Here is a 25961-nt window from a genome sequence, read left to right as displayed (position 1 = left end):
ATTCCACCCTGTTCTGGTCAAATGGTTTGACCTTTAAGAATAAGCTGAATGAAGTGAATCTTCTGTGGTGCTGATCCTGGTGCAGCTCAGTGGCAGATGTGTGTGCAGGTTTTGGGTCATGGGAAGGTGTACCGCTGATGCCCCTCCTAACACACTGTGATGCTGCAGCCTGAAGCAGTCTATGGTCAGCCGCTGCAGTCCGGCGTCTCGGATCAGCCGACAGCCTCTCCACTCAGTCCGACCAGGAACGGCTCCAGCAGACCTCCTGAGGTCCTCCTGCTTCTCTTGTCTTGGGTCGGATAACGGAACCGACGGCTGCGCTGCTGTTGCTCCGAGCAGACGGAGAGGACTTTCGGTGAAAACGGAGCTAGTGCTCGCTGAGCCGCGCTGGACGCTGCAGGACAATGAGACTTGAAACAGTTTTTAAACTTCTCCCGTGCGTGGTGTTTTTACTTCCTAACGCAATGCACGCTCAAACAGGTAAGCCTGAGTTTGACTGTTTAAATGCGGTAAAGGAGTTGCGCACGCATTATTTAAAAAAACAAACAAACAAAAACAGCCAATGCTCAAACAAATTGTTAAGCTATCATCCTCCGAAAAATAACATTTTACAAACCAAAAATGTAAAATCAAATGTAACCGCTGTATATCAAAGAGCTCCAAGTCCTCAGATTCCTCTGGCAGTTTTTTGTCCTTCTGCCAAAAAGAAGCTGACACCTTCACATCCATCATGTAGCTGTCATCCAAGGCCACATATGTCCACGTCTCATGGTCACAGAGTAATGTATTGTGCTGTCATGATGGAAAACAGAGACGAAGCCGTCTTTTCACCCACATGGGTCGTTGGCTCTGACAGGCAGACAGGATGTAGACTCAAGAGTTCCTGTCCAGCTGATCAGGACTAAAGCCACCAGGTGCTGAGGATGAAGGATCTATTGGCAGCTTTGACAGCTCCTGTCGTCTCCTTCAGCGGCTCGTCTGCTGTCACCTTTGTGGCGGACTCAGTCAGCCTATCATCTTTCACTTGACCTCTCAGGTCAGGGGTTGAAAACTTCTCTCTCTCTTTCTCTCAACTTTTGTGGTCATATCCTTTATAGTCATGTTTTGGTTTCAGCTGTCACACACTATAAACCTTAAGCCTCTCTCTCGCCTTTGACCTCTACCTCTGTTCACTTCCTGATCTTGACTTTAAAATATCATCCTTGCCTAATTTGCCACCCCTTGTATCCATTAGCTGTGCCACGAGCATCATAGACTGAATTCTCTTTTCAAAGATCCAACGGGCTAGTGTGCTACTTTCTACAATTACCAACACTCAAAAAGCCTCTGTCTTTACTTCTTAAACCAGCAGATCAGACACAAATTGGCATTAAAGCACAATGTGTCAACTGTTAAAAGATGTGTGTTGAGAGGCTCAGTGATGCTGATGATGAGTCAAAGAGCCAATAAGAGTGCAAGACACCGTTTGAAAAGAAAACTTCAGACAAGGGTTTCCTGTAACAAGAGGAACTTTACTGAATGTGTTTGCAATAAAGACCAAATTGATTGTTGCACCTCGAGGGGACGGGCTAATTTGTGAATTTGTGCCAATGGCAACATCAACAAGCATAACTATGACACATTCTCTCGTCATTGTTTTATTGCTGGAGATCATAGGACAAGACTGATTCTTGTAGCTGCGTTTATTCTGCGTTTCACACGTGGAAAAGGCACATGTGGTCACAAGAAAACAGCACAGTGTCATGTTCAGAGGTTGCCTTGACATCTTCCTTGGCAGAAGTTTGGAAGAAGTTTTATTTTATTGGCTGCACTCAAACTGTGTGCTTAAGTCCTCCTTTAACCTTTAACCTGCTGACCTTTCCTTCCTCTGTGGCAGTTTTAGGACTTTCTTCCACTCCAGCAAAGTTTTAAAAACGATATCTTTCATTTAGATTCTTTTTTTGGGTGTAAATTACACTGAATTTTTCATTAAATTGATTCAAAGAATAGTTTATCATGCTTTAAAGACACATTCGATCTCAAACTGACAAATACATATTTTCTTAACATGCTTATCATAAGCAAAAGGAATGATGTTTCCAACAGTTCTTTACCACAAGCGGATGAATACCAAGTACTTCCTTTATGTTACAGCTCATGTGTAACCATATCTTAAACATCAGCAGTCACATCCTGCTGGGAAAACCCTTTAAAAGTAATGCTGTTAGTTTTGGCTGCAGCTCAGCTCAACTGCATTATTAGAGAGGTTTTTTTTTTTAGACTGATTTCCTCGTGCTGGTGTTTGAAGGATCTTGTCATCATGATCATTGTGAGATGACATAGCTGTCTATGACTTCTATTACCAAGTTCATAACTAACTAGGACTGCGCGCAGTACTGAACGGGCCCTCGCAGTACACGCGTGTTGGGGCATGCTGCCGTCGGGGTGTGTGCGTTACAGGGACCAGTCTATACCACCCCTATGAATTTCATTGCCTTAAGTCTTATGGTCTGGGCACAGTGGCACTTATTAAAATAAACTGCCGCCAGAGCGCCACCTAGGGGCCGATCAATAACACCTTCAAGGGTTATCCTCAGGAGGGCATTGACAATAAGTATACCAAGTTTGGTGTTAATCCGACCAACCGATGTAGAGATATAAAATACTTCAATTTAAAGAGCGCCACCTAGTGGTAATCGGCCAAAATTTTGCAGAGAGCCTCAGTGGCTCATGGGGAAGTAGTAACCCGAGTTTCATGTCATTCAGACACACCAATGTGGAGATATGCAACACTTTGTGTTTTGTGTTGATAATAGCGCCACCTGCAGGAAGTTGTTATTTAATAACTTGAATATTCTTTGGTAATCAAAATTCTTTTAATAACTTTTTGTTATGAGGGTCCATAGATGCTGTGTGCAAAGTTTGGTGCAAAACGATGAAATTGACTAGGAGGAGTTCGAAAAAGTAGGTTTACGACATTTCGCAAATTTGCGGAAAAAAAACTCTAGGCGAAAATGGGCGTGGCTTATATCACGAGATTCAGCACAACTCAGTAAACGCGTGGATATAAGTTTTTTGAATGTGCGATAAAGTATGTGGGAGTTATTAGCTTAAACGCGCTTTCCTTTATTATAGCGCCGCCTAGTGGTGGAAATTCAGGATGACAATAGATTATAAAATTTTTCGCCAGGTGTGACTTATATTTAAAGTTTCATGAGTTTTGAGGTATGTTCAGGCATTGAAAAATGCCATCATTTGGGAAGAATAATAAAAAAAAAAAAAAGAATAATCATTCGAAATACAATAGGGACCTCGCAGGTCGTTGCCTGCTCGGGCCCTAATTAATTACTTAACCCCAATAAGTAGATCTGGACTGAAGTGACGAGGTGTTGAGGATGAAGGATCTATTGGCAGCTTTGACAGCTCCTGTCGTCTCCTTTAGCGGCTCGTCTGCCTCTCACCTCTGTGGCAGACTCGGTCAGCCTATCACCTTTCTCTTGAGCTGTCAGGTCAGAGCCTGAAAACTTTGCTGCAGTGCACAGAAGCTGGCCGGTACTTCTTAGTTACAGCTTGGATCTTTTTCCTTCTCTCTGCTCTCACTTTGGTGGCCATATGCTTTTACGGTCATGTTCTTACTTACTTACTGTCTTCACTTCATGTCAAGTCAAGTCAAAGTTTATTTATAGAGCACATTTAAAAACAACCTCAGTTGACCAAAGTGCTGTACAGTTATTAAAATACAATACAAGTCATACACAAATATAGTAATAAATGAAGTCAATGAAAACAATAAAATAATACTAAAACAGTAAAATAGTAATAAAAACTCAATTTATAAACAGAGTTAGAGTTAAAAAGGAAATAAAATAATAAAATGTAAAAAGCCAAGGATTCTTGCCTAGCTGGGACTGAACGCCAAGGAGAATAAATAGGATTTTAATAATGTTTTAAAGTGCTCAACAGACTGTGCAGCTCTGACCTGGAGAGGTAGGCTGTTCCACAGAGAAGACTCTGTCGCTGCGAGTACAGAGTCTGGACCGCGGTAGGACCAGGAGCAGCTGGTTAGACCACCTAAGTGCTCTGGAAGTACTGTGGGGTTTTAAAAGCTCTGATAAATAAGACTGTGCCAGACCATTTAGGCACTTAAAATCAATTAATAAAACCTTAAACTGGATCCTAAAATTTACAGGTAGCCACTGCAAAGTTGCAAGTATGGGGGTCATGAGCTCGCGGCGCACTGCTGATTGGTCAAGACCAACAAACAAAGAATTACAATAGTCTAGGCGTAATGTTATGAACATATGGATGACTCACTCAAAAAAATTTGTGGGGAGATAAGCCTTTAATGTAGACAATGGTCGTTGCTGGAAGAAGCTAGTTTTGACTGTCGAGCTTATCTGTTTATTAAATTTGAAGTCAGGGTGAAACAGAGATTTAAGGCTACTAATGGAGCTGTCATAGCCATCTAAAAGATTTTGTTGCCCAAATAAAATAATCTCAGTTTTGTTTTTATTCATTGAGAGAAAGTTTGCATCCATCCATGACCGGGTATCTTTGAGGCAGTCTAATAAGACCTTCCTGATCTCCCTTTCCTAATGTCCCAATCCTGGCACAATAAGGTGTGCCATGAGCTTCATTTTTTCTTATAAAAGAACAGTTATGACTCTTGTTGTCCCTGTAAAAGAAGCCTACCTGTTGTCATCTATCCTCAGTAAAAGGACCCAGACTGACCTTTCCTGGGCTGCTCCAGGCTTTCTAACATATCAAACTTTGTGGAGATTTAGTGCTTTCTTTAAAACATTTACCTTCTATATGCATCTTTGAAGGGGAAGTTGTGCCAGAAATCCACACTCTGGCAAAGTTGCACAATATGATTTTTCTTTTAGGAATCAAGCAGACAAATTACCTGCTTCTCATAGCCAATACTGATGCGATTTCCAATTATTTCTAATTTTTGTGATTTAATAAGAAGTTCATAACCTGTAGTTTGTTCACACCTGAGGGTAAGGAAGGCTAAGATGTAGTGAGCAAAGATGAATGATTTAATATTCTATTAAGTCTAATATTCTATCTTCTACCAATACAAATGTAATTGACATCTATTTTTTGGTCTTATCAATGATTCTTCGTTGCTGTTATTATGAGGCATTTTCTTATAACTGTGAAATTACTTATACATTATAATATTTTCATGTCTACTGAATATTTGCTAGAGTTGTAATTGGTGGCTGTGTTATATTTCTGTTCACATCATATTTTTCTTTCCTGCACAACAAGTATTTTTTATCTGTGCAAACTTATTTAAGAGCCATTCAGTAAATATATCTGTCACCTAAATGATAAAATCATGCACTCTGTCATGTCAGTGCATTTCATGGTCTGTGAGCAAACCTCAACACTCAGCAGAATCTTTTTTCCCAGCTTTGAAATTCAATTTGAAATGTTTATCTTGTATCCAGACCAGCTGGACAGGGGATGTCCACAACTCAATATTTGTCCTACAGAAAGCCCTCCATATGTTTGATCATTGGTATTGACAGTCTTGGTGTTGATCCAGTGCTTATGTTGTCTCTCTGGCTTGACTTGCAGTGCTCCCTCCAGAGTGTGCACCAGGCGGCCACTCCATCCTCCAGGACCCCTACCGCAGCACCACCTTCAGCTCCAGCTGGCTGCAGCAGTCGGCCCTGCAGGACTTCATCTGTGACCACTCCCTCACTCCGGGCTGGTACCAGTTTCAGATCTATGACAAGCCGGCCAGCATGCCCACCCAGTGTGTGGAGGTAAATGACTACATGTGCTGTGCATCTCTGTCATAAAGTATATGAACTACCAGAAATATTCAGTAATAACTACATACAGGTGCATCTCAATAAAATAGAATATCATAGAAAAGTTTATTGATGTCAGTAATTCAATTCAAAAAGTGGAAATAGCACATTATATAGATCCATTACACACAGAATAAAACATTTAATGTCTTAATTTATTTAATTTCTTCTAATTATAATGAGTATGGCTTACATTTAATGAAGAACTAAAATTCAGTGTCTCAGAAAAATTTGAATATTACGAAAGACCAATTTTAAAAAGTATGTTTAATATGGAAATGTCTCTGAAAAATATGTAATCTATATGACTCAATACTTGGTTAGGGCTATTTGACTTCAACTACTGGAGATGGACTTTTCCATCATATTCTAATTTATTGAGATGCACCTGTAGTTGTGTGTGATTTATTGAATTTATTTATTTATTTATTTCTTATTGTGAAATAATACAATACAGTGACGTAGACAGACAGGGAGTGAATATTAAACAACGACAATAACGTTGTGTGTGTGTGTGTTTCAGTTATAGATCTAGCAGTTGAGTATTAACATATGTTAATAAAAATTATGTATCATTATTAGGCAGAGAAAGCGGTACTAGTAAAATGTAAATAGAATTTAAAAAAAAAAAGATATATATATTGAATATAGTTGATGTATTGCAGTTTGTTCTATATGAGATGAAGGGACAATATCGGGAACATTGAGTATACATTTTCCCTTTTTTTGGCCACCAGCCTAATGCTATGAGTTCCCCTGTCTATCCAGACCACTTCTAGGTGAGTGTGTGTGACTTATGAGGCGTGTGTTTTGTATCTGAAGAGAAGCACGGAACAGATAAAGAGACATGTCGCAGTGTCAGATCTGTGCAGGACACCGGAATTATGATTATAACGTTCACACAAGAGTCACTCTACAGAGAATATCTGAATTCATGGCACAATATCTGCCATTAGAAGCCTCAGTTACAAAATGTTCCCATTAGTCACCAAAGATTCCAAGTCAGTCAAGTCCGACTTGAGAATTCTTAACTGACTTTGACCTTAGTTGAAGGTCCTAAAATTCTCATGACCCCTGCATTAAGGGAGCTTTTATTATATCATGTCAATCACTTCTGTATTCTCTATTTTCAGGAGCATGTTGTGAGGAAGCGCTGACATATTCTAAATGTTAGATTTAGCTTTTTTAATTACAAACATCAATACATCAGTCTTTGAAATCTCTGGAGACTCCATCTGTGAGCCCATGTGGAGAAAATCTGAGGTGGTCTCTCTCCTCACCTGAGTCTTTGTGTCAGAAAATAAGAAGTGCATTTGTGCAAGCATAAATACTTATGCACTTGTGGACACACACAGTTATCAGTGTGTATGTGTGTGTGTTTGTGAGTACATATTTATGAAGGAGAGTGCAAGGAGAGCTGGAATGTGTCTCATTTCCTGCGGGCGTCCTGCTGTGAGGAGCCTGCAGGATCCATCTGAAGTGTCAGCCTCCCTCTGCCTTCCCATGGCACCGCTGCTCTCCCTGGGTGATAGATATCCACAGGAGTGGGCGGAGGGAGGAAGAGAGGATCGCTGTGAACATGTGTTACATAATAAGCCGATGTCTTTATGATGATAGCGGATAAATGGCTAGATTTATTAGGCCAAGGATTTCTTTAAAAGGGGGAATAAACTAAACTAAAACTTATTCCAAATAATTTTTATCAGGTGCAGAATAACAAATGTAAAAGCTTAATATGTCACGTTTCCCTTTATTACAGCAGAGTATCTATATATATATCCTCCCCTTTATGTCTTTCTAAACATCCAGGTGAACCACTGTGGGACTCAGGCTCCTGTGTGGCTGTCCCTGGGTGACGGTGAGTCCCTGCCGGGGCCCGGCGAGGTGAGGCAGCTGACGGCCTGCGCTGCCTGGCAGCTCTTCCAGGGCGTCAGCAAAGAATGCTGCATGTTCCGCATCCCGGTCACCGTCCGCAACTGTGGAGACTTCTATGTTTACCTGCTCCAGCCTACGCAGGGATGCATGGGCTACTGCGCTCAGGGTACGTCCGAAGTGAAAAATACATGTCAAACAAATCTAGAAATATGAGAAGCAGTTCAAATGTGCTTGTGTTTGAAACATTTTTTTAATCAACTTGTACAGTGTAGGGCACAACACGGTGGTGTAGTGGTTAGCACTCTTGCCTCACAGCCGGTTCGACTCTGGTTTGACTCTGGCCTGCTGCTCTTCTGTGTAGAGGTTAAAAAACAGGACAGGTCCAAAAACATGCACTTAGGTTTAATTGGTGACTCTAAATTGCCCATAGGTGTGAATGAGAGCGTGATTGTCTGTCTCTATGTGTCAGCCCTGCGGTGAAAAACATGTACTTAAATATGCGGTGAAGGATAATGAATGAAAAATGAATGCATACAGTGTATAAATCACTGTTTTTCCATTAGTTATTTAGTGCATTTATCTTGTGTGGACTTAACCTAGCTCCTAGTCTCTGGTAATGTATTTTTGCTTTAAGATTGTTAATTGTTTTGCTTAAAGGTTGCTTAGTGTTTTTCTGCTTAAGGTTGCTTAGTGTTTCTGCCTAAGTTTGTTTCTCTGCTTGCTGGGCTTTCTGCTTTATTTGCTTGGTTTAAGTTTAAAGTTAAGGTCAGTTTTCAGAGCCCCACTGCCTAGCTACTTTATCTGTTGATTGGCTATTTAGTGGCTTTTGTTTACAAGTATCTGGGAGTGGCCAGCCCCTTTAAAAACTGTGAAATTTAGCTGGAATCTTTAGTGCATTTATCTTGTGTGGACTTAACCTAGCTCCTAGTCTCTGGTAATGTATTTTTGCTTTAAGATTGTGAGAAAAACTTTCAAACCAGCAGCACCAGCTTGGCCCCTTGCACCATCTTTGTACCTCCTGCCCTGACCATGACAACGTACTCAATCCCAGTTCGAGTTTCAACTAGAAGATTCTTCAGACCTCGCACAACCTGTCGCACTTATCACAACCTTGTGCACCCCGCTCGCTCCAAGCACACTCAGTGCCTCGTCAAAAAAAAAAAAAAAAAAGTTCTTATTCTTTTCTCTTCTTTTCTTCTTTAACATATAGCACTCCTTAGCAATGACAGTTAGCTCTTAAAGTTATGTACTTACTGGATTTCCTATGGTCTATGTCTAGTACCATCAGGTTGAATGCACTTATTGTAAGTCGCTTTGGACAAAAGCGTCTGCTAAATGACATGTAATGTAATGTAATGTAATTTTTAAAAAAAGGTGTATGCCTAAAGATGGCTAAAAAAAGGGGGCGTCCTGGTGGGTCATCGGTAGAGCACATACCATAAAGGCTTAGTCCTTGAAGCAGCGGGCCTTGGTTCAAATCCAGCTCACAGCCCTTTCCTGCATGTCTGCGCCTCTTTCTTTCCCTTTCACTCTGTATCTCTAACACTATCAATTAAAGCGGCAAAAGGCCCAAAATACAAAAAGATGGCAGAAAAGTGACAGGGAACGAGAAGTAACATGTGGAACTATTTCTCCAAAGAAGGAAGGAAGTGCAGTTACAATGTAATACATTGTATGTACACTGTATAATAATGTTTCATTTTGTTAAATATCCCTGAAGAAAAGTTACTTGTTTAAGAAAGCAGCCTTCTGAGTACATTTGCATAGTCACATCAGTATAAAATTGGTGCACAATCAACATAGAAAAGGTTATTTTCAAATTATTTCAGCTGCCATATCGGTAATCTGCGAATTTTCCCTCCAAAATCGGTATCAGTATTGGCCTCACAGCTCCCATATTTGTCTGGACCTAATAGAGCGTGTGATTGTTGCTTGCAAACAACTTTGACAAGCTCACATGCGAATAAGAGGATGTATGACTATCATGTCAATATACCAAAATATTGATCTTGACGGCAACAGAGTAATACATGTGAGCCTTTTCCTTTCTGGAAAACACATGATACCAACACCTTTAAGCATCACTTACAAACTAAACTACTCTCTTGATAAAATCTTAGAACCCACAGAGCTCGTATAAGTTGTATATGTATGTTAATGTATAATAGAGTGACGTTATTTTTCTCCTATCTATCCTAACAGAGATGTCAGACACTTCACCCACAGCGTCGTGGAGCTGCGGCCCTGACGAGGTGAACGTCGATGGAACATGTAAAAGTGAGAATCCTGCTGCTGTGTTTATGGCTTACGCTTGTCTCCTCATGTTAGGTCAAACACCAAAACAATCAGGAGGTCAGGGAGTTGCCATGCGGTCAGGAATGCACCGTCTGCCCCCTCACCGCTCCTCTTAATGAGCTGAGCATGTGTCCCGGCGTCCGCTGGGCCCCGTCTCCATGGCGACGGCCCTCAGCCAGGTCGTGAATTACGCCGAGGCAGGTTTTAGGAAGCTGGCAGAGGTGTAAAGAAGGAGGGAGGAATAATTAGAGATAGATGAAATATCACTGAACATGTTCATTAACAAGCTCTCTTTTCTTCTTTTGAATTCAGAACAGGTCTTCCTGAATATTTGCTGGCCATGTACTTCTATACATGAAATATTCGTGCTTCTCCACTTAAACTACCTTTCTCTTCATAACCATTTTCTGCATTTATCAGTCAGGACAAAGTTATTTTAGAAGTCACGGTTGTATTACTTTCCCAGATTGGGGCTTGCTTTGTCATTAAATCCACCTGGAATGGAAACAAACACCAGTCTCCAGCTAAATATTGAGATATAGATGATGTGTTTATGGTTGTTTTTATAATAGTAGCACTAAACAAAAAAAGTCTAGTGATACGACATTCTGAATGCATAATAAAGAAATGTTCCTGTTAGCACACTGTAGAAAGCGTACAGTATATCAGGTAGGTAAGGGCCTTAACCTTTATTGGAAGCTATGACCCAAGCCTAAATCATGAGAAAAGAAGTGGAGTCAGCTTTTTGAGAGGGCTCAGAACACGTTAGACTCTTCTAATCTGATCCACCCACTCGTTCTGCTTCTCTCCTGTCAGCAAAGCAGCCTCCCACTCCATCTGTGCCGCTGATCGTCTCAGAGGTGACAGGAAAGTCCGTCTACCTGAAGTGCAGCTTCGGGAGCAGCTCGAACAGCTCCCTGGGTTACGTGGTGGCCTGGTCCCGCCTCTCACCTGAGGGCAGGAAGGAGGAGCTCAAACAGGAGACCACCATCCAGACCTCCGCCTTCATCGAGCTAGACGGCTTCAACCTCCGTCTGGGGGACAAGGTCAGTATCCAGATCAGTTTAAAAAATACTTCTGCATGTAGTTAAAAATGAGACTAAATTGGGGTTTCCACAGACAAAGTCAAGTCCATTTTCTCTTTGAAAAGACTCTCTTTTACCCCAATTATTACTGGAATGGGAATAATTAATTCCCATTCCAGTAATAATTGGAATATAAAACAGATGAACCACTAGGAAACATTCAGACATTTGTGGGAGGAAATGCTCCAAAAACTGCTCCTGAAGGCTAGCGCATGGTATAAATGTTTAGACAGAAAAGGGGACAAACAGATCAGAAGAGTTTAAGTCAATCAATCAATCAAAGTTTTTGTGACTGATGGGGCTGTTATTGAAACCTGTCAACATGTCATTTTGTTTTACTGTGTGTGTGACCTGGCCTTAACTATTAAACCTTTTTTATATCCAGGATTTTTCCCTTTTATTTGCTGCATGGTTCCTTCTGCTTCTGCTCTCCATCTCTCTCTGTGTCTTTCTCTCTTTTTAAAGTCGGCAAAATCATTTAAATTGAACAAACAAAACAAATCTCTCTCTCTCTCTTTCTCTTCCAGATTTACTGCTCCAGCTCCAGTTTCTTCTTGGACTCACCCGACATCCGCGGAGCTTCAGTGGAAAGTCAAGAGTTCTTTGCTGGGATTATGGTATATCACAGTAATCTGAAGTTTTATAACTACGTATGTGTGTGAGCAGTTTGTCTTCATGAACACTATGTGTGCCGTGTAACTATGGCTGTAAATTAGGATCAGAGATAGATCATTTATTAAACACTGAGAAGAGAAGATTCTTATCAATTTTATATCTGTGCGTATGGACATCTCTTTCTGTTAAACCTCTCCCTCTGAATGTCATGTGATGGTTTTATCTCTATGTGCAGCTGAGACCAGAGGTGAGCAGTGTGTCTGAGGACGGGAGGCTGTACGAGCTGGTGGTTGAGAGCACAGTTCCTGTCCCGTGTCTGGAAGAGTCCTCTTCCTCTACAGAGCAGTGCACTTTGTCTCTGCAGCTCAGCACAAGCAGTAAAGGTGAGGACGTACAGCAAGAGATTGATAATCACCTTAAAAAAAGGAGGAGGGCTGCGGATGGGATGTCACATTTAAAGTCAACTGGTGGTGTTAATCTTACTCCACATTTAAATTTACTGTCGTATCATCAATGCAAATAAACAACACCTCATTCCTCGTTGTGTTACAGATGACAGTTTATTGGGTGCAGATCTGTCTCTGTCCTCCTGTGCGGTGGATCTGTCCCGGGGCCCCTGTAGGGACGGGGTTTGTAGCCGAGCTCTGATCCACTTCAGCCCGGTCACTGACTTTGTCAAAGATGGCAACAGGACAACTCAGATCTCCGTTAAATCCATCGTCACAGAGAATTTTCTCTGGAACGGATACTCACCAGAACCAGTTGAGGTAAACAGATGAAATCATTACCCAGGGGAATTTTTCTTTTTATTTGTTTATATTTATTATTCATATTTAACCCTCTTTCTAATACTTTGTTTCTAGGGATTTTTGCTTGTTTCAAATTGCTTTAATGATTTGACCCTGTTGTTGTTGGGTTATTTTTATAGACTTTATTTATTGAGTTTTAACAGTTTACAAAATTACATTTTAATACATTTGACAAAGCATCTAACAGTCAAACTATAAAGGAATTCATCCCACCCCCATCCCCAAGGAAACATAAATAGTTAAAGAAAAGAAAAGACAGAACTAATAACAAACCAAAACGAAAAAACTGGGCAACGACATTTCATAATCATACACAACTAACCACCACATGGTTAAGATATTAACAATTAGGGACATATCACCTTCAGGTTTCCAGAGTTTCTTCAACTTCACAGTTCTCCAAGAATGCAGAAGAAAGGGATTCCAAATCTCTTTGATTTTGGCAGACTTCTTTTTCAATGTGTATTTTAACTTTTCAAGGACAAGACATGCTGATAGTTCTTTCAGCCAGCGACCAACAGAAGGGCTCTTGACATCTTTCAAACAAAGAGAAATCAACCGTCTAGCCTGTATTAAACATAAGTCAGTTAATTTCCTCTCTTTGATTTTTAACGTACAATCCTTTGGATACAAATTAAGAATACAAAGTATGGGACAGTCAGGTACTGGATTCAAGGTCATCTGAGAAATGTATTTTATAACTTCATTCCAGAACTTCCGTATCGCAGGACAATCCCACAGACAATGAAATAAGGTGCCCTTTTCGACAATGCATTTAAAACGGCTGTCAGGAATTTTTGGATTCATCTTATTCAGTATTTTTGGAGTAACAAGTTCTCATAATCCGATTATATTGAATCAGACCTTGTTGTTTTTCTTAAATATGCATACGAAAACACACTGTCATAAGGAGTTAAATTGTTCTGTCATTTCAGATAACAGTGAGCGATGTCCCCTCAGCCTACTGCTACTCCTTCACTGATCCCCACATTATCACATTTGATGGCAGGTACTTCAGTCTCTTATTCAGTTCATCAGGAAACATACTGTACATTGATGGTTAACTGTAATTAATTGCAATTTAACAGATTTAAATTATCGTATCTATTTCTTCATTTACAGGCACTATGAAAACTACCAAGTCGGCACTTTCATTCTCTATAAGAGCGTTTTGAGGCCGTTTGAGGTCCATGTTCGTCAGTGGGAGTGCGGCAGCGTGGTGCACGCCGCCTCATGTGTGTGCGGCTTCGTGGTGAGGGACGGCGGCGATGTCATCGCTTTTGACATGTGCAACGGAGAGATGGGTGAAACCAAACCTCATCTGTCTGTGAAGAACAGAGACTTGAGCAAGAGTGGCATTCGCATCACCGAGTCCTACCAAGGACGCAAAGTCACAGTGAGTGAGGACGAGTCATGCTCCACAAATCTGTCTGCAGAATACTGAAACAATATACCGTACAGCTGAATTCATTAAGTTGTAGTCTAAATGATATACACTCTGTATATATAGATTCTAGTTCATAAATCGCATCATTTAGAACAACAAACATGAATATATCATTCAATCAGTAGATTTGTTAAATTTGATGGGATTTTATTTCACATGGATATTTTTTTATATTATCACTTGACAATCAAATATCTTGAATTTTAGGGGCAGAATCTACAGTCATGGAAAAAATTATTAGATCATTGTTTTCTTCAATTTCTTGTTATTTTTACCTGAATTTAATGCCTGGTACAACTAAAGGTACATTTGTTTGGACAAATATATAGATTACAACAACAATAGCTCATAAGAGTTTAATTTAAGAGCTGATATCTAATGGTCTAATCATTTTTCTATGACTGTATTATCTTTAGATTAAATATAAATTAATAATGAATTTTTATCTTACATCAAGCACTGATATCCACTTAAAGCCCCACCAACTTACAGAGCACTTACAAAAATAGTTTTCAAACAGTTAGGAAACAGTAAAATTGCAAAAGGCCTCCAAGACAACCTTGGTAATAATTTGTGTCGAACCCATGTAAGTGTATTATGTAAAGCATGCTCTCTGTCTTCATGTGGTAGTTTGAAATCTTTGACTGTTCACAGATGACCTTCTCGTCAGGAGCGTTTGTTCGTGCAGACGTGTCTGACTGGGGAATGAGTCTGACGCTGAGAGCCCCCAGTTCAGACCGGAGCCTCACTGAGGGCCTGTGTGGGACCTACGACGGACAGTCAGACAATGACTTCCACACAGCAGGGGGCGCCACACTAGAGCATGTGCACGCGTTTATCTCTGAATGGAGGTCAGTGTTTTTTTCAGTGACATACAAATGTCAAAGGAGCAGTTCATATTGTTACATTGATCACACATATTCCTTGCAAATTTTTTTTTGCTAATTTTGCACTGCTAATCACAGTGTCAACAACAGGAGCCCAGATCTACGGTGGCCCTGAGAGCTTATCGCACTGCAACTTAAGAAAACACATGCAAATACACAAAACAAAAGCAAATTGAGAAAACATCTTCATTACTTGACAACACAAGCGCAACATTTAGAAAACACGCTGGAAAGACCACAACACAACAGAAGTGTTTTCAGAGGACACTTAAAAATGATGCACACTTCTGGACATGCTTGTGATATTATCAAGTTATTTCAAGATAATGATAATTTCAAGTTATAACTTTATAACATTATAACTTGAAATTCTCATTATCTTGAAATAACTTGATTTCACGTAATAACGTGAAATTATCATGTTATTTCATGATAATGATATTTTCATGTTATAACGTGACTATAGCATTAGCCCGCTAGCGTTATCCCACTAGCCCGTAACAATCACATTGCAGTTAAACAAATCAAATAAATGAATGATACATGTCTTAGTTGGTCTCTCTCAACGGCACCGAGTTGGTCTTGGTCTTGCTATCGGTCACCCACCACGCTAGCACCCTATGATCGGCCGCTAACGTTAGCATGCTATGATCGTTTATAACGTGAAATTATTATTATCTTGAAATAACGTGATAATATCACAAGCGTGTCCAGACATGTGCATCACTGTTAAGTGTCCTCTGGAAACGCTTCTGTTGTGTTTTGGTCTTTGCAGCGTGTTTCTTAAATGCTGCGCTTGTGTTGTCAAATTGATGAAGATATTTTCGCAATTTGCTTGTGTTTTGTATATTTGCATGTGTTTTCTTAAGTTGCAACGCTGTGAGCTCTCAGGGCCACCGTACAGATCAGGCCAAGCAAAGACCCTTCTGTTGAGCTCAGTTTCCTCTTCACTGACATCTCTTCCTTTCCTCTGTCAGGCTCCCTCCAGGCAACAGCCTGTTTGACACCGTGCCATCCCACCTGAGCACACTGAGCCTTCACAAGTACTGTAACTGTCAGGCAGAGCCCCGCCTCACATCTCCCAGAGCCCGATCTCAGCCAGTCACCTCCTCTGACACCACCTGCTCTCATCATGGCAACGTGCACCTCCCCAGTGTCATCCCTACTCTGGACGTCACAGCTGAGTACATCAGCTCGGTGGAACTACTCAGAAGTGAAGGAAACGACAGGCAGCCGGTGCCTCCAGGCCACTCCAGGGATGGAGCTTCAACCTCAGCCCACCAGCAGCGACGCAGAAGCAGGCGGCAGACCCACCGTTACATTTCTAACTCTCCACACCAAAGCCTCAGCCAGTCTGATCTGGAGAGCTTCACCTACTTTTTCCCAGAGGACCACGAAGCAGCCGTTCAGCCTGACTTGTCCTTAACGTGGCCCACACCTTCTGGCATGACCAAGCAGCAGGCCAGGACTCAGTGCCAGCAGGCCGTGGCAGACTCAAGCATAGCGTTAGGCTGCAGCCGCCTGTTAGAAGAGTCAATAATTAGCCGTGCTGTGGCTATGTGTGTTACCGACCTGCAGCTGAAGGATGAGCAGTCATGGCTGAATGCAACTCTACCGCTGCTGGAAAATGAGTGTGAGAGGAGGCTGATTGAGCAGAGGAGGAGAGAAGAAGAGTACCAGGATGTTCTGGCTGTCCTCAAGTGTCCCAGTCTGTGCAACGGGAACGGCCAGTGCTCAGAGTGGGGATGTGTCTGCTTCCCAGGATTTGGGTCATATGACTGCAGTGTGCTGTCTGGTAACATACTAAACATACACTGACACACATGCACTAGTTCTAGAGAGGTCTTTGATAAAGCCGATATATTGGCCAATATAAGCTTATACAAAATATTTGGATTTTGCATTTTAGATTATGATTTAATTCAATAGTTTGTCCACAGGTCAGCACTGACAAATTATTTTTATAACTGTAAAATGTCCCGAATTCTAAAAACAACAATAACAAAACATAAAAAAGCTACAGGTCATAGTAGGGCTGGGCGATATGGACCAAAAGTCAGATCCTAATATATTTAGGCTGCATATCGACAAACGATATATATCCCGATAATTTTATTTTAATTTTAAAGTGAGAGCAAATGTTCAGTCAAAGTCAAAGCCAAATATGACATGTCACAAGTAGTTTTATTGAAACCGTTTATTTAAGTGAACATAAATACTGTACAACAGGAGTACCTTTTTTTTAATCAAAGCTCCATAAAGTGCACATTTAAATAAAAAAATCTTAAATAAATAAATAGCCTATGAAATAAAATAGTCCAATCTTTTTCTGAAATAAATATATTTACATTATAAAAGAATAACAAACATTACAAAAGAACTAAATATGTCAAACCCTAGTAAGGGCAGCATTTATACATAAGGAAAGAAAAAATATTGAACTATATCGATATATGCGATATGATCTAATTCCATATTACATTTAAAAATATATCGATATACTTTTTATATGGGTATATCGCCCAGCCCTAGGTCATAGTGCATTAAAGCAAGAGCAAGTCAGAAGTACTTATAGTTATTAAATTGACCTAGCCTAATTGTCATACATTCAGCAGTTATATCTGTCTTTCTGACTTTTTGGAGATTGCAAGAAATATAGTTTGTGATTTTGGATAAATTCTCAGGTCTAACCGTCTGTGCACTTTTTGTTGTTGATGTTGTGAAGACCAGATCCCGGAGATCACTGAGCTGGAGAAAGAAGGTCTGTGTGACGTCCGACAGGGAGACTGCTCCACCATCCAGGTGTACGGTCAGGGCTTCAAGGACTCCTACGAGCTCAAGTGTGAGTTTGTTAAAGAAAAGGTACTTCTGCTTCTTTTTCTTTTTCCCTTGTTTACACAATGACTTTGCTGTGCATGCATCATTTTTCATGAAAATAAGTATTTTCATTGCTTGCTTTAGCAGGCTGAAGAAAATAAAAAGAAACAATCATGTCCTTTTCAATAACTCTTATCTAGCAAAGACAGGAAATTGCCTCCAGTTTCCTATAATGTAATGATGAGGCGAAATAGAAGTTACTTGGATGTAAATCCACTCTCATAGCTCACCGCAATTCTGTATCACAACGTAAATAATTAATAATAATGCTAACTTAAGTCTTATTCTTATTTGGTCATTTATCCACTGTACAAAACACAATACCATACATTCCTCTATATTTATTTATCTATATCCATCCTCCATACAGTTCTCTACATTTATTTATCTGATCTTTTTTCACTTATTTACTTTAATAGTGTATTGTTTTGTTTACTGTCGATTGTTTATTTTAAATGCATTTGTATTTGTATGCTACTGGAACTTCAGTTTCCTTGAGGGAGTCATCCCAAAGGTATCAATAAAGTCTAGTCTAAGTCTCTCTATGCAACCAATATAGATAAAGCACAGTACAGACTGATAAAAAAAATACATGCAATTATTGTTGTGGTAGTGATACAAAAAGGTGAAATCCAACCCTGAACTATAAGTCTAAATTTATTTACAGTGGGTTAACCTTTCTTATCTTTACAGCTGACAGTGATGTAAAGCTGTCAGGTTGTGATCGAGACAGGTAGATGCATGATTTTTACTCCTAAACCCAGCAGTTTTCATCTCTTTTTTTTACCTTCATTTATCCCTTTTCTCTATCCTTCCATGTTCCCTCTCTCTCTCTCTTTGGCGCTTCCCACCACTCATGGCTTCCTCCCTCTGTGTCTCATCAAGTTTGAGGATGGGGAGTGGCTTCTGGACGAGCCCCAGTTTGTCCTGGCCACTTTCTTAGATGTGACGGCTCTGGAGTGCCAGCTCCCCCTGGAGGACAGCCGGGCTCCTGCAGGCCTGGACCCGGAGACGGTGACAAACAGACCACTGGCTCGCTGGCAGATCAAAGTTAGTCACATCTCCGACCATTTCTGAAATGCACACTGCTGAAAGTGCTGTAAAAAGATAAATCCTGTCCAGTTGATACCCGTCTTCTTCTTTTAGGTTTCTTTCTTAGGCTTTTATTTATTTTTTCCATTGCCCTTAAGTTCTCATTTAAACTAGGGATTAGGGAGAATCTTATATTATTACTTTGCAATATTTTGTTAGTCTTAAAATCTCCCAATATAGGATTATACAGTCATGGAAAAAATATTAGACCACCCTTGTTTTCTTCAGTTTATTATTCATTTTAATGCCTAGTACAACTAATAGGACATTTGTTTGGACAAATATAATGATAACAACAAAAATAGCTCATAAGAGTTTAATTTAAGAGCTGATATCTAGACTTTTTTCATGGCTTGATTATAACCAAATCATTATCAAGAAAACCATGGACAATGGCTAAAAATCAGCTGTTATACCAGGCATTAAAATGAACAATAAACTGAAAAAAAATGGTGGTCTAATAATTTTTTCCATGACTGTACATTAAGTCAGCCTTGAAGTAATGAAAAGCAGACAGATATGAAGGAATGTTTGTTTTTATTTGCTGGCTGCAGTTGTGGAAAGGGTCCACAGGGAACAGCTGGAGGTTTTCTCCAACTTTGACGTAGTTCAGGAGGAAAGTGAACACAGCAGTGTGACATTGTGAACATTGATTGGTTCACTCAACTGCAAAGTGCATGAAACAAAGTGTGGGAATTCCTTTTACTGTACACATACTGTAGTACCTGCAGTTTATAGTGTTTCCATAGTCTCCCTCAAGACATTATACTTAGATTGTAATCATTTTTGCGACTACAGTTCAGTTTGTTTAATGCCTTTTCCCAGTGATCCACAGTAATCAAGCTTCTGCTGATGGCAGGTATCCAACGATGGCTACAGCTACAGTAACGCCAAGATACTGACTCTGTATGACGGAGCCTGTCAGATCTGCAGCCTCAACACTGAAGTCCTCTGCACCCTGAGGGTAAGGCAGATAAGTCCTGATAGTGATATTGCTTTGGCAATATATACATTGTTACGTCATGCCAATAAAGCCAATTGAATTGAATTGATATTAATGTGTTTCGCAGATCAAAAAGTAGAAGTATCTCCAAATCTAAATTTTTCTCTCAGCTTGTTTTCCTTTGTCCTTTACCTGTCACATATTTCCCTCTCAGCCTACAAAATTCAGAAAACTAGCGCCAGAAAACAGACTTGTGCCCAATGCATAACTTTTTTTTTTAAATTAGAGACTGTGGATGAAACATGTCTGCTGTTGCATAATCACTACACTGACCTTTATTTAATCAGCTGAAAATAAAAGGCTTTATATATTATATTATACAGCAGTTGTGATGTTGATAAGAATCAGCCACTCATCTAACCCTTAACCCTTTATTGGGCGATTAACTATATTCGGTAACTGCAGTGGATATCAAAATGGGTCACCATGTCTCTCTGTGAAGCCGTAGAACCACATGGATTTCTTCCAGCTAATCAGCAAAGATCAGGGGGGCAAGTAATATTTTGAGAAAAAAGTTGCAAATTTACTAGAATAAAGTGGAAAATCTACAAGAAAAAAAGTCACAAATTTAAGAGATTCAAAGTGGCAAATCTGCACTAAAAAAGTCACAGATATACGGGAAAAAAGTGGGGGAAAAGGAACTTTTTTCTTGCAGATTCACCACTTTAAATCTCATAAATCTGCACATTTTTTTCTCGTAGATTTGCCACTTTAATCACTTTTTTCTCAAAATATTACCCCCCTCCCCCGGGTCCGTATTTTTTTTTACACATTCGCAGTCCACATTCTGGTTTTGTGTAATATCCTCCAATATTGTCTTGGAACTTTGAAATTTGCAAGTATTTCAATGAGTGCCCTATTAAGGGTTAAAGGCATTAAGATATACATGATTTTACTAGAATGAGCTGAAGCTTCTTTTTTTGCATCGACGTTACTTCATTTATTTTTTTTCCTGTTTATTTTTTGCTCAGATTTTCATTTATTTGGCAAAACGTTTCAGCTCTGTGTCAAAGTGAAAGAGGCTAAACCAACATAACTGGCAGGTTTTTCTACATTTTGGAGAGTGTACGTCTCTGCCAACAATCTTACAAATTAACTGAACAGGCAAAAAATACAAATCAAAACATTCTACTTTGACTGCATTTGCCTCTGAAATCTTACACCTATTACTGCATTTTCCCCTTAAACTGTTTATTTATAACATGGTAAGTGTTCGTGTAGATTTTTATATATTTTGGTTATTTTGTATTACAAATTGTTTTTTTTAAATAATTTCTTTTAACAAAAGTTGTTATTAATTCCAGCCAAGTTTACTGTGAACACTTATCACGCAGTTGAAAATTATAGCAATACAACCACTGATCTGCTTTCAATTTAGTGTTGCTAAATGTGTGAGGTATCCTTAAGGAAACAATTTGATTCGAACAAGTTTATTGTATTTGTGTGTTTCAACAAAACTGTGCTTGTTCTCCTGCTGTCATGTCATGCTTTACATAAACTTTCAGCTCTGTGACGAAGGTCATAGTTGAGCAGCGTGTTTTAAATTCTAAAAGTTTGTTTCAAGAAGAAATAAACACAGAACGTAATTGCTATTTATTGTCTTTGCTTCCCAGGAGAAAACCTGCAACATTGACGGGCTCTGTTACAGTGAAGGGGAGTCTAATCCCAGCAGCCCCTGCCTGACATGTCGCCCCGACTCGTCCAAGCACTCATGGTCCATTGCACAGAGTGTGTACACATTAGAACAACATTTGTTTCTCATCTGGTTTGTCTCACAACTCCAGAAGTCTAGGCGATACTGTGCACGATATAAGATTGAAAAAGTTTTTAATGTGTCACGTCTGCAGTGGAGCTGAGGTTGGATAGCTATCACTGAGTTTTGTAGCCGGTAGTTGCTCAGGGCTGTTTTGATAATTTGTCAGCAGCTCTGTGCAGATTGGAGCCATTGAAGTTGCTTCAGTCCCCCGGCGCTGATATGAGGACAGCTCACCTCATTGTTACACTTTCTGACCAACTTTGCTTCTTCAACTTAAAGTAGGTCAAACGGTGCTCTGCTCCGTTCAGAAGAACCCACACAATAAGTAGCATTGACTTTACTGAAGTTAATAAATCACTGATCTGAATAATAACCATAGCAGGTTCAACCAAGATGGGCACTTAAGTGTGGAAATCCACAGATGAAAGATTAACGTAAAAAAACCATAACATTAACAGCCAGTTATAAATACTTAAGATCACTCAATATTAAATTTGTATCAGCAACCAGCGTGTTGTGCATGCCTGTCACTGTCACTCAGATACATTGCATGTACAGGTACATCTCAAAAAATAAGAATATTGTGAAAAAGTTCAATATTTTTTGTTAATTATTTCAGAAAGTTAAACTTTTATATTATATAGATACATTACACATAGAGTAAAATATTTCAAGCCTGTATTTCTTGTAATTTTGATGATTATGGCTTAGAGATAATGAAAACACAAAACTCAGTGTCTCAGAAAATAAGAATATTACATAAGATCAACAAAAAAAGGATATTTTAAACACAAATGTCAGGCTTCTGAAAAGTATGTTCATTTCTATACACCGTTCATGTCTCTCACCTTCCTCTTGACAACAGCCCATAGACTCCTATGGGGTTGAGGTCAGCCCAGTTATCTGGCCAGTCCAGCCCAATAACACCATGGTCACTGAACCAGCTTTTGGTACCTTTGGGCAGGTACCAAGTCCTGCTGGAAAATGAAAGCAGCATCTCCAAAGAGCTTGTGGAAGCATGAAAAGCTCTAAAATGTCCTGCTAGATGGCTGCTATGTTGACTTCAGAAAACACAGTGGACCAACACCAGCAGAGGACTGTGGACTCACATATTCAACTTTTTCACAATATTCTAATTTTCTGAGACACTGAGTTTTGTGTTTTCATTATCTCTAAGCCAGAATCATCAAAATTACAAGATAAATAGGCTTGAAATATTCACTCTATGCGTAATGAATCTACATCATATATTAGTTAAACTTTCTGAAATTACAAAAAATATTGAACTTTTTCATGACAATCTATTTTTTTGAGATGTATCTGTATTTGCACTTAAAGACTTCTCTAGTATCCACCTCTTAATGCTGTCTGTCACTCACAACATCATGACTCTTCTAGATGTTTTCTCTCACTCTCTAACTTATTCCCTCCTTTGTGTTTTCCATCAGAGAACGAGCCCCCGGTGCTCCAGTCGATGCCGTTTCGTCTCCGGTCCTTCCAGGGGGAGAATTTCATCTACCAGCTACAAGCTCGGGACCCCGAGGGCTCAGCGGTGCTCTTCACCCTGGAATCAGGTCCTGAAGGAGCCTCTCTGTCTCCTGCCGGCCTGCTGATGTGGAAGACTGAAAGTACAGACACACACACTTTCCAATTTACTGTGATGGACGACTGTAACGCTGAGACCAGAGCCTCCATACAGGTAATGCTGGATTTGTTTCTTTTGTATGGCATTTTGTGACATGAACAGTCCTTACTTGTTACACCATCTACAATGTATGTGTGGTAGTAGGCTATACCGTTATGGTTAGTTTGCAGTGGCTGGATAAGTTCAAGTGGCTTAGATAAATGGATCATGAATGAAGTATTTTTAATATATCATTCTATAAATGTTTTTGTAACTGAAGACCAGTTCATTTGGTACAGTCAAGACTAACCAGAATCTTCTGAGCAGCTTGACTGTAGCAGCAGGTGTTAATTACATTGGATATTTAGGGACAGGTGAGTGGCAGGAAAGTCAATTCTTGGTCCGTCCAAAAGAGGAACATGTGGTCAAGAGCCCACCACAGACTTTGGCTCTTCAAAAGATAATTCTTTGTTGCTTTCTTCCCACTAGAGGGCGCTAATGATAAGCCATTCTCTGCTCATAGCCACTCTGTGTCACACCTCCTTATTATACAATCAGTCCAAGCAGGATTTGTTTATGTGTGTTTGCAAACATAAAAACGTGACAAAAGTAAGAAAATCCAAACATGTCAGAATGCTTTCTAAATGTGCATTGATTTAATTAGGTTTTTTTTTTTTGGTTTGTGGATAGTTTTGTCCCACAATGCAATGCACACAAGGATAAGAGAGCTGCTCACAGCTGCAGAACATTCAGCTTCAGATGTAATTACAGATGGCGGTGTGACTTCTTAGAAAACACAAATTAAAGATTTAATGTCAGAGACTGTCTGCGTCTTCTTTTCTTTGCCAAATTAAATTGGCAGTTCTAAAATTGTAGTTTGATTGACATGCATTAATGTGCATTTACTGTTAGTAGTAACTCTTTAGCAGATTTGATCTTCTCTGTTCTGAAAATAGTAAATGATAAATGGGAGGTAAGATAACTTGATTTTTACATCTTGCTTGCTATTATTCTTTTTTTATTATTATTATTTGTACCTTGCTTAGCTCTGTGCACAAAACTAATCTGTGTGTGTGTATTTTCCACAATCTGTTTTATCAAAGAAGAAATATGTATGACTTTGTTCCAAGACCATGAACTTTTTGTCTGACAGGAAGACAGGAATTTAAAGTATCTTTTTAATCATTTTTTATATTTTTCTTCAGTATCATATTCTTCCAGAGTTTGAATTCAGTCACTGGGCAGCATGTGTCGCTGTCCACTCACTTTCTTTCTGTTTCTTACATGTGTAACTGTGTCAGTGAGAGGTCACAGTGGAAGAAAGAAAGTCTAAAGAACATTTAAAGACAGACAAATTAAATACATCATCTGCCAAAACATACAAACCTGTTTTCCCCTTTCCTTCAGGTGTCTGTGCGCTCCTGTGAATGTCTGAATGGAGCTTCCTGTGTGACCAACATCAACCTCCCCGCCGGCAGCGGGGAATACCGGTGTGTGTGTCGCGATGGATTTAAAGGTGAAAGGTGTGAGGTGGATATCGACGACTGTAAACCCAACCCCTGCAGACTGGGCCGCTGTATTGACGGCCCTAACTCCTTCTCCTGTATCTGCCCGCCTGGAATGACGGGTAGGGATCCACCTGCAGGAATGTTTCTTTCAAACCCCGACAGACTACAGAGTATATAGAGCAAAAGGCTTGGCAGTGTTTTGATTTAGTGGTGGATTTCCTATCTGCAGCGCTGCACTTTGAAGGGCTCATTAAGCAATCTATGATCCTTATTGACCTGATATCAATAAGAAACACACCATAGAAGGACATTTAAATACAACCAAAAACAGTCAATAATAGAAACAACCTAGAATAGAATAAGAGAAGTATAAAATACGCGAATAAATTTGACAGTGCAGTGTAAGAAAGGAATAATTATTTGGTTTAATAAAAGGCAGTGGCAAACAGAAATGTCTTTGGTCTTGATTTGAGAGTTGCAGCAGATCTGCAGTTTTGAGAAAAATGAAATGTAATGTTTCAACATTATATATCCTGGTGTTTGTTGTGCTTTCAGGCCGCACATGTAGAGAAGATTTAGATGAGTGCGTGTCTCAGCCGTGTTTCCCCGGAGTTGGCTGTAACAACACGCTGGGCTCCTTCATCTGCGGAGTCTGCCCACAAGGATTCAGTGGAGACGGGAAAATCTGCACACGTAAGTCTTCTAGGTCAGATTTAAGGTTGCAATATTTTCTGTTTTTGTCATTATTAACAAATCCAATAAAAAGACCAAAATCAACAATAGGTTAGTTCATCCATAAATCACTTCCTTACTCTGTCTGTTGCGCTCAGCCCCCAGGCCCATTAGTCCCTACTGATGCTTCCATCCTAAATATATATATATATATATATATATATAAATATATATATATATATATATATATATATATATAAATATATATATATATATATATATATATATATATATATATATATATATATAGTTTAAATTTGAAAGTAATTTTCATCCTTTTTGTCTACAAGGAAACCAAGACTCGCCGGTCAAAGCAGGGACCACACCAGCAAGAGTACCGCAGGTATCGTTGAGGCCCAAACCCTCGGGCCCGTCCCTGTGCTCCAGACGTCCCTGTCACCCGGGGGTTCAGTGTTTCGAGAGCACCCACGTCTCAGCGGGCTTCGTCTGTGGACCCTGTCCTCCCGGTCTCCAAGGAAATGGACGAACATGCTCAGTAACGGGTAAGAAGCTAATTTGTTCAATTCAAAACTGGTGAATGGACAATGG

At 39.8% G+C, this 25961-nt stretch overlaps 1 protein-coding gene across 1 annotated transcript in view; it reads left to right on the top strand.

The window, feature by feature from the left end:
* Positions 1-464: 464 nt before the first annotated feature.
* Positions 465-25961, top strand: part of vwde (von Willebrand factor D and EGF domains) — a 33715-nt gene continuing 8218 nt past the window's right edge. The window contains exons 1-21 of the mRNA XM_059339881.1: positions 465-480; positions 971-1036; positions 5569-5759; positions 7617-7848; positions 9885-9959; positions 10794-11023; positions 11590-11679; positions 11913-12060; positions 12230-12444; positions 13422-13495; positions 13609-13882; positions 14588-14784; positions 15798-16615; positions 17546-17682; positions 18583-18747; positions 19649-19753; positions 21406-21520; positions 22997-23247; positions 24580-24799; positions 25236-25373; positions 25703-25915. Coding sequence (XP_059195864.1) covers positions 465-480; positions 971-1036; positions 5569-5759; positions 7617-7848; positions 9885-9959; positions 10794-11023; positions 11590-11679; positions 11913-12060; positions 12230-12444; positions 13422-13495; positions 13609-13882; positions 14588-14784; positions 15798-16615; positions 17546-17682; positions 18583-18747; positions 19649-19753; positions 21406-21520; positions 22997-23247; positions 24580-24799; positions 25236-25373; positions 25703-25915 — 3970 coding nt within the window. The remainder of the gene's footprint in view (positions 481-970; positions 1037-5568; positions 5760-7616; positions 7849-9884; positions 9960-10793; positions 11024-11589; positions 11680-11912; positions 12061-12229; positions 12445-13421; positions 13496-13608; positions 13883-14587; positions 14785-15797; positions 16616-17545; positions 17683-18582; positions 18748-19648; positions 19754-21405; positions 21521-22996; positions 23248-24579; positions 24800-25235; positions 25374-25702; positions 25916-25961) is intronic.

Source organism: Centropristis striata, chromosome 8, assembly GCF_030273125.1.
Source record: "Centropristis striata isolate RG_2023a ecotype Rhode Island chromosome 8, C.striata_1.0, whole genome shotgun sequence".
In the NCBI taxonomy this organism is placed as follows: Eukaryota; Metazoa; Chordata; class Actinopteri; order Perciformes; family Serranidae; genus Centropristis; species Centropristis striata.
Note: the sequence above shows the minus strand (reverse complement) of the source record. Positions and strands in the feature narration are given on the sequence as shown.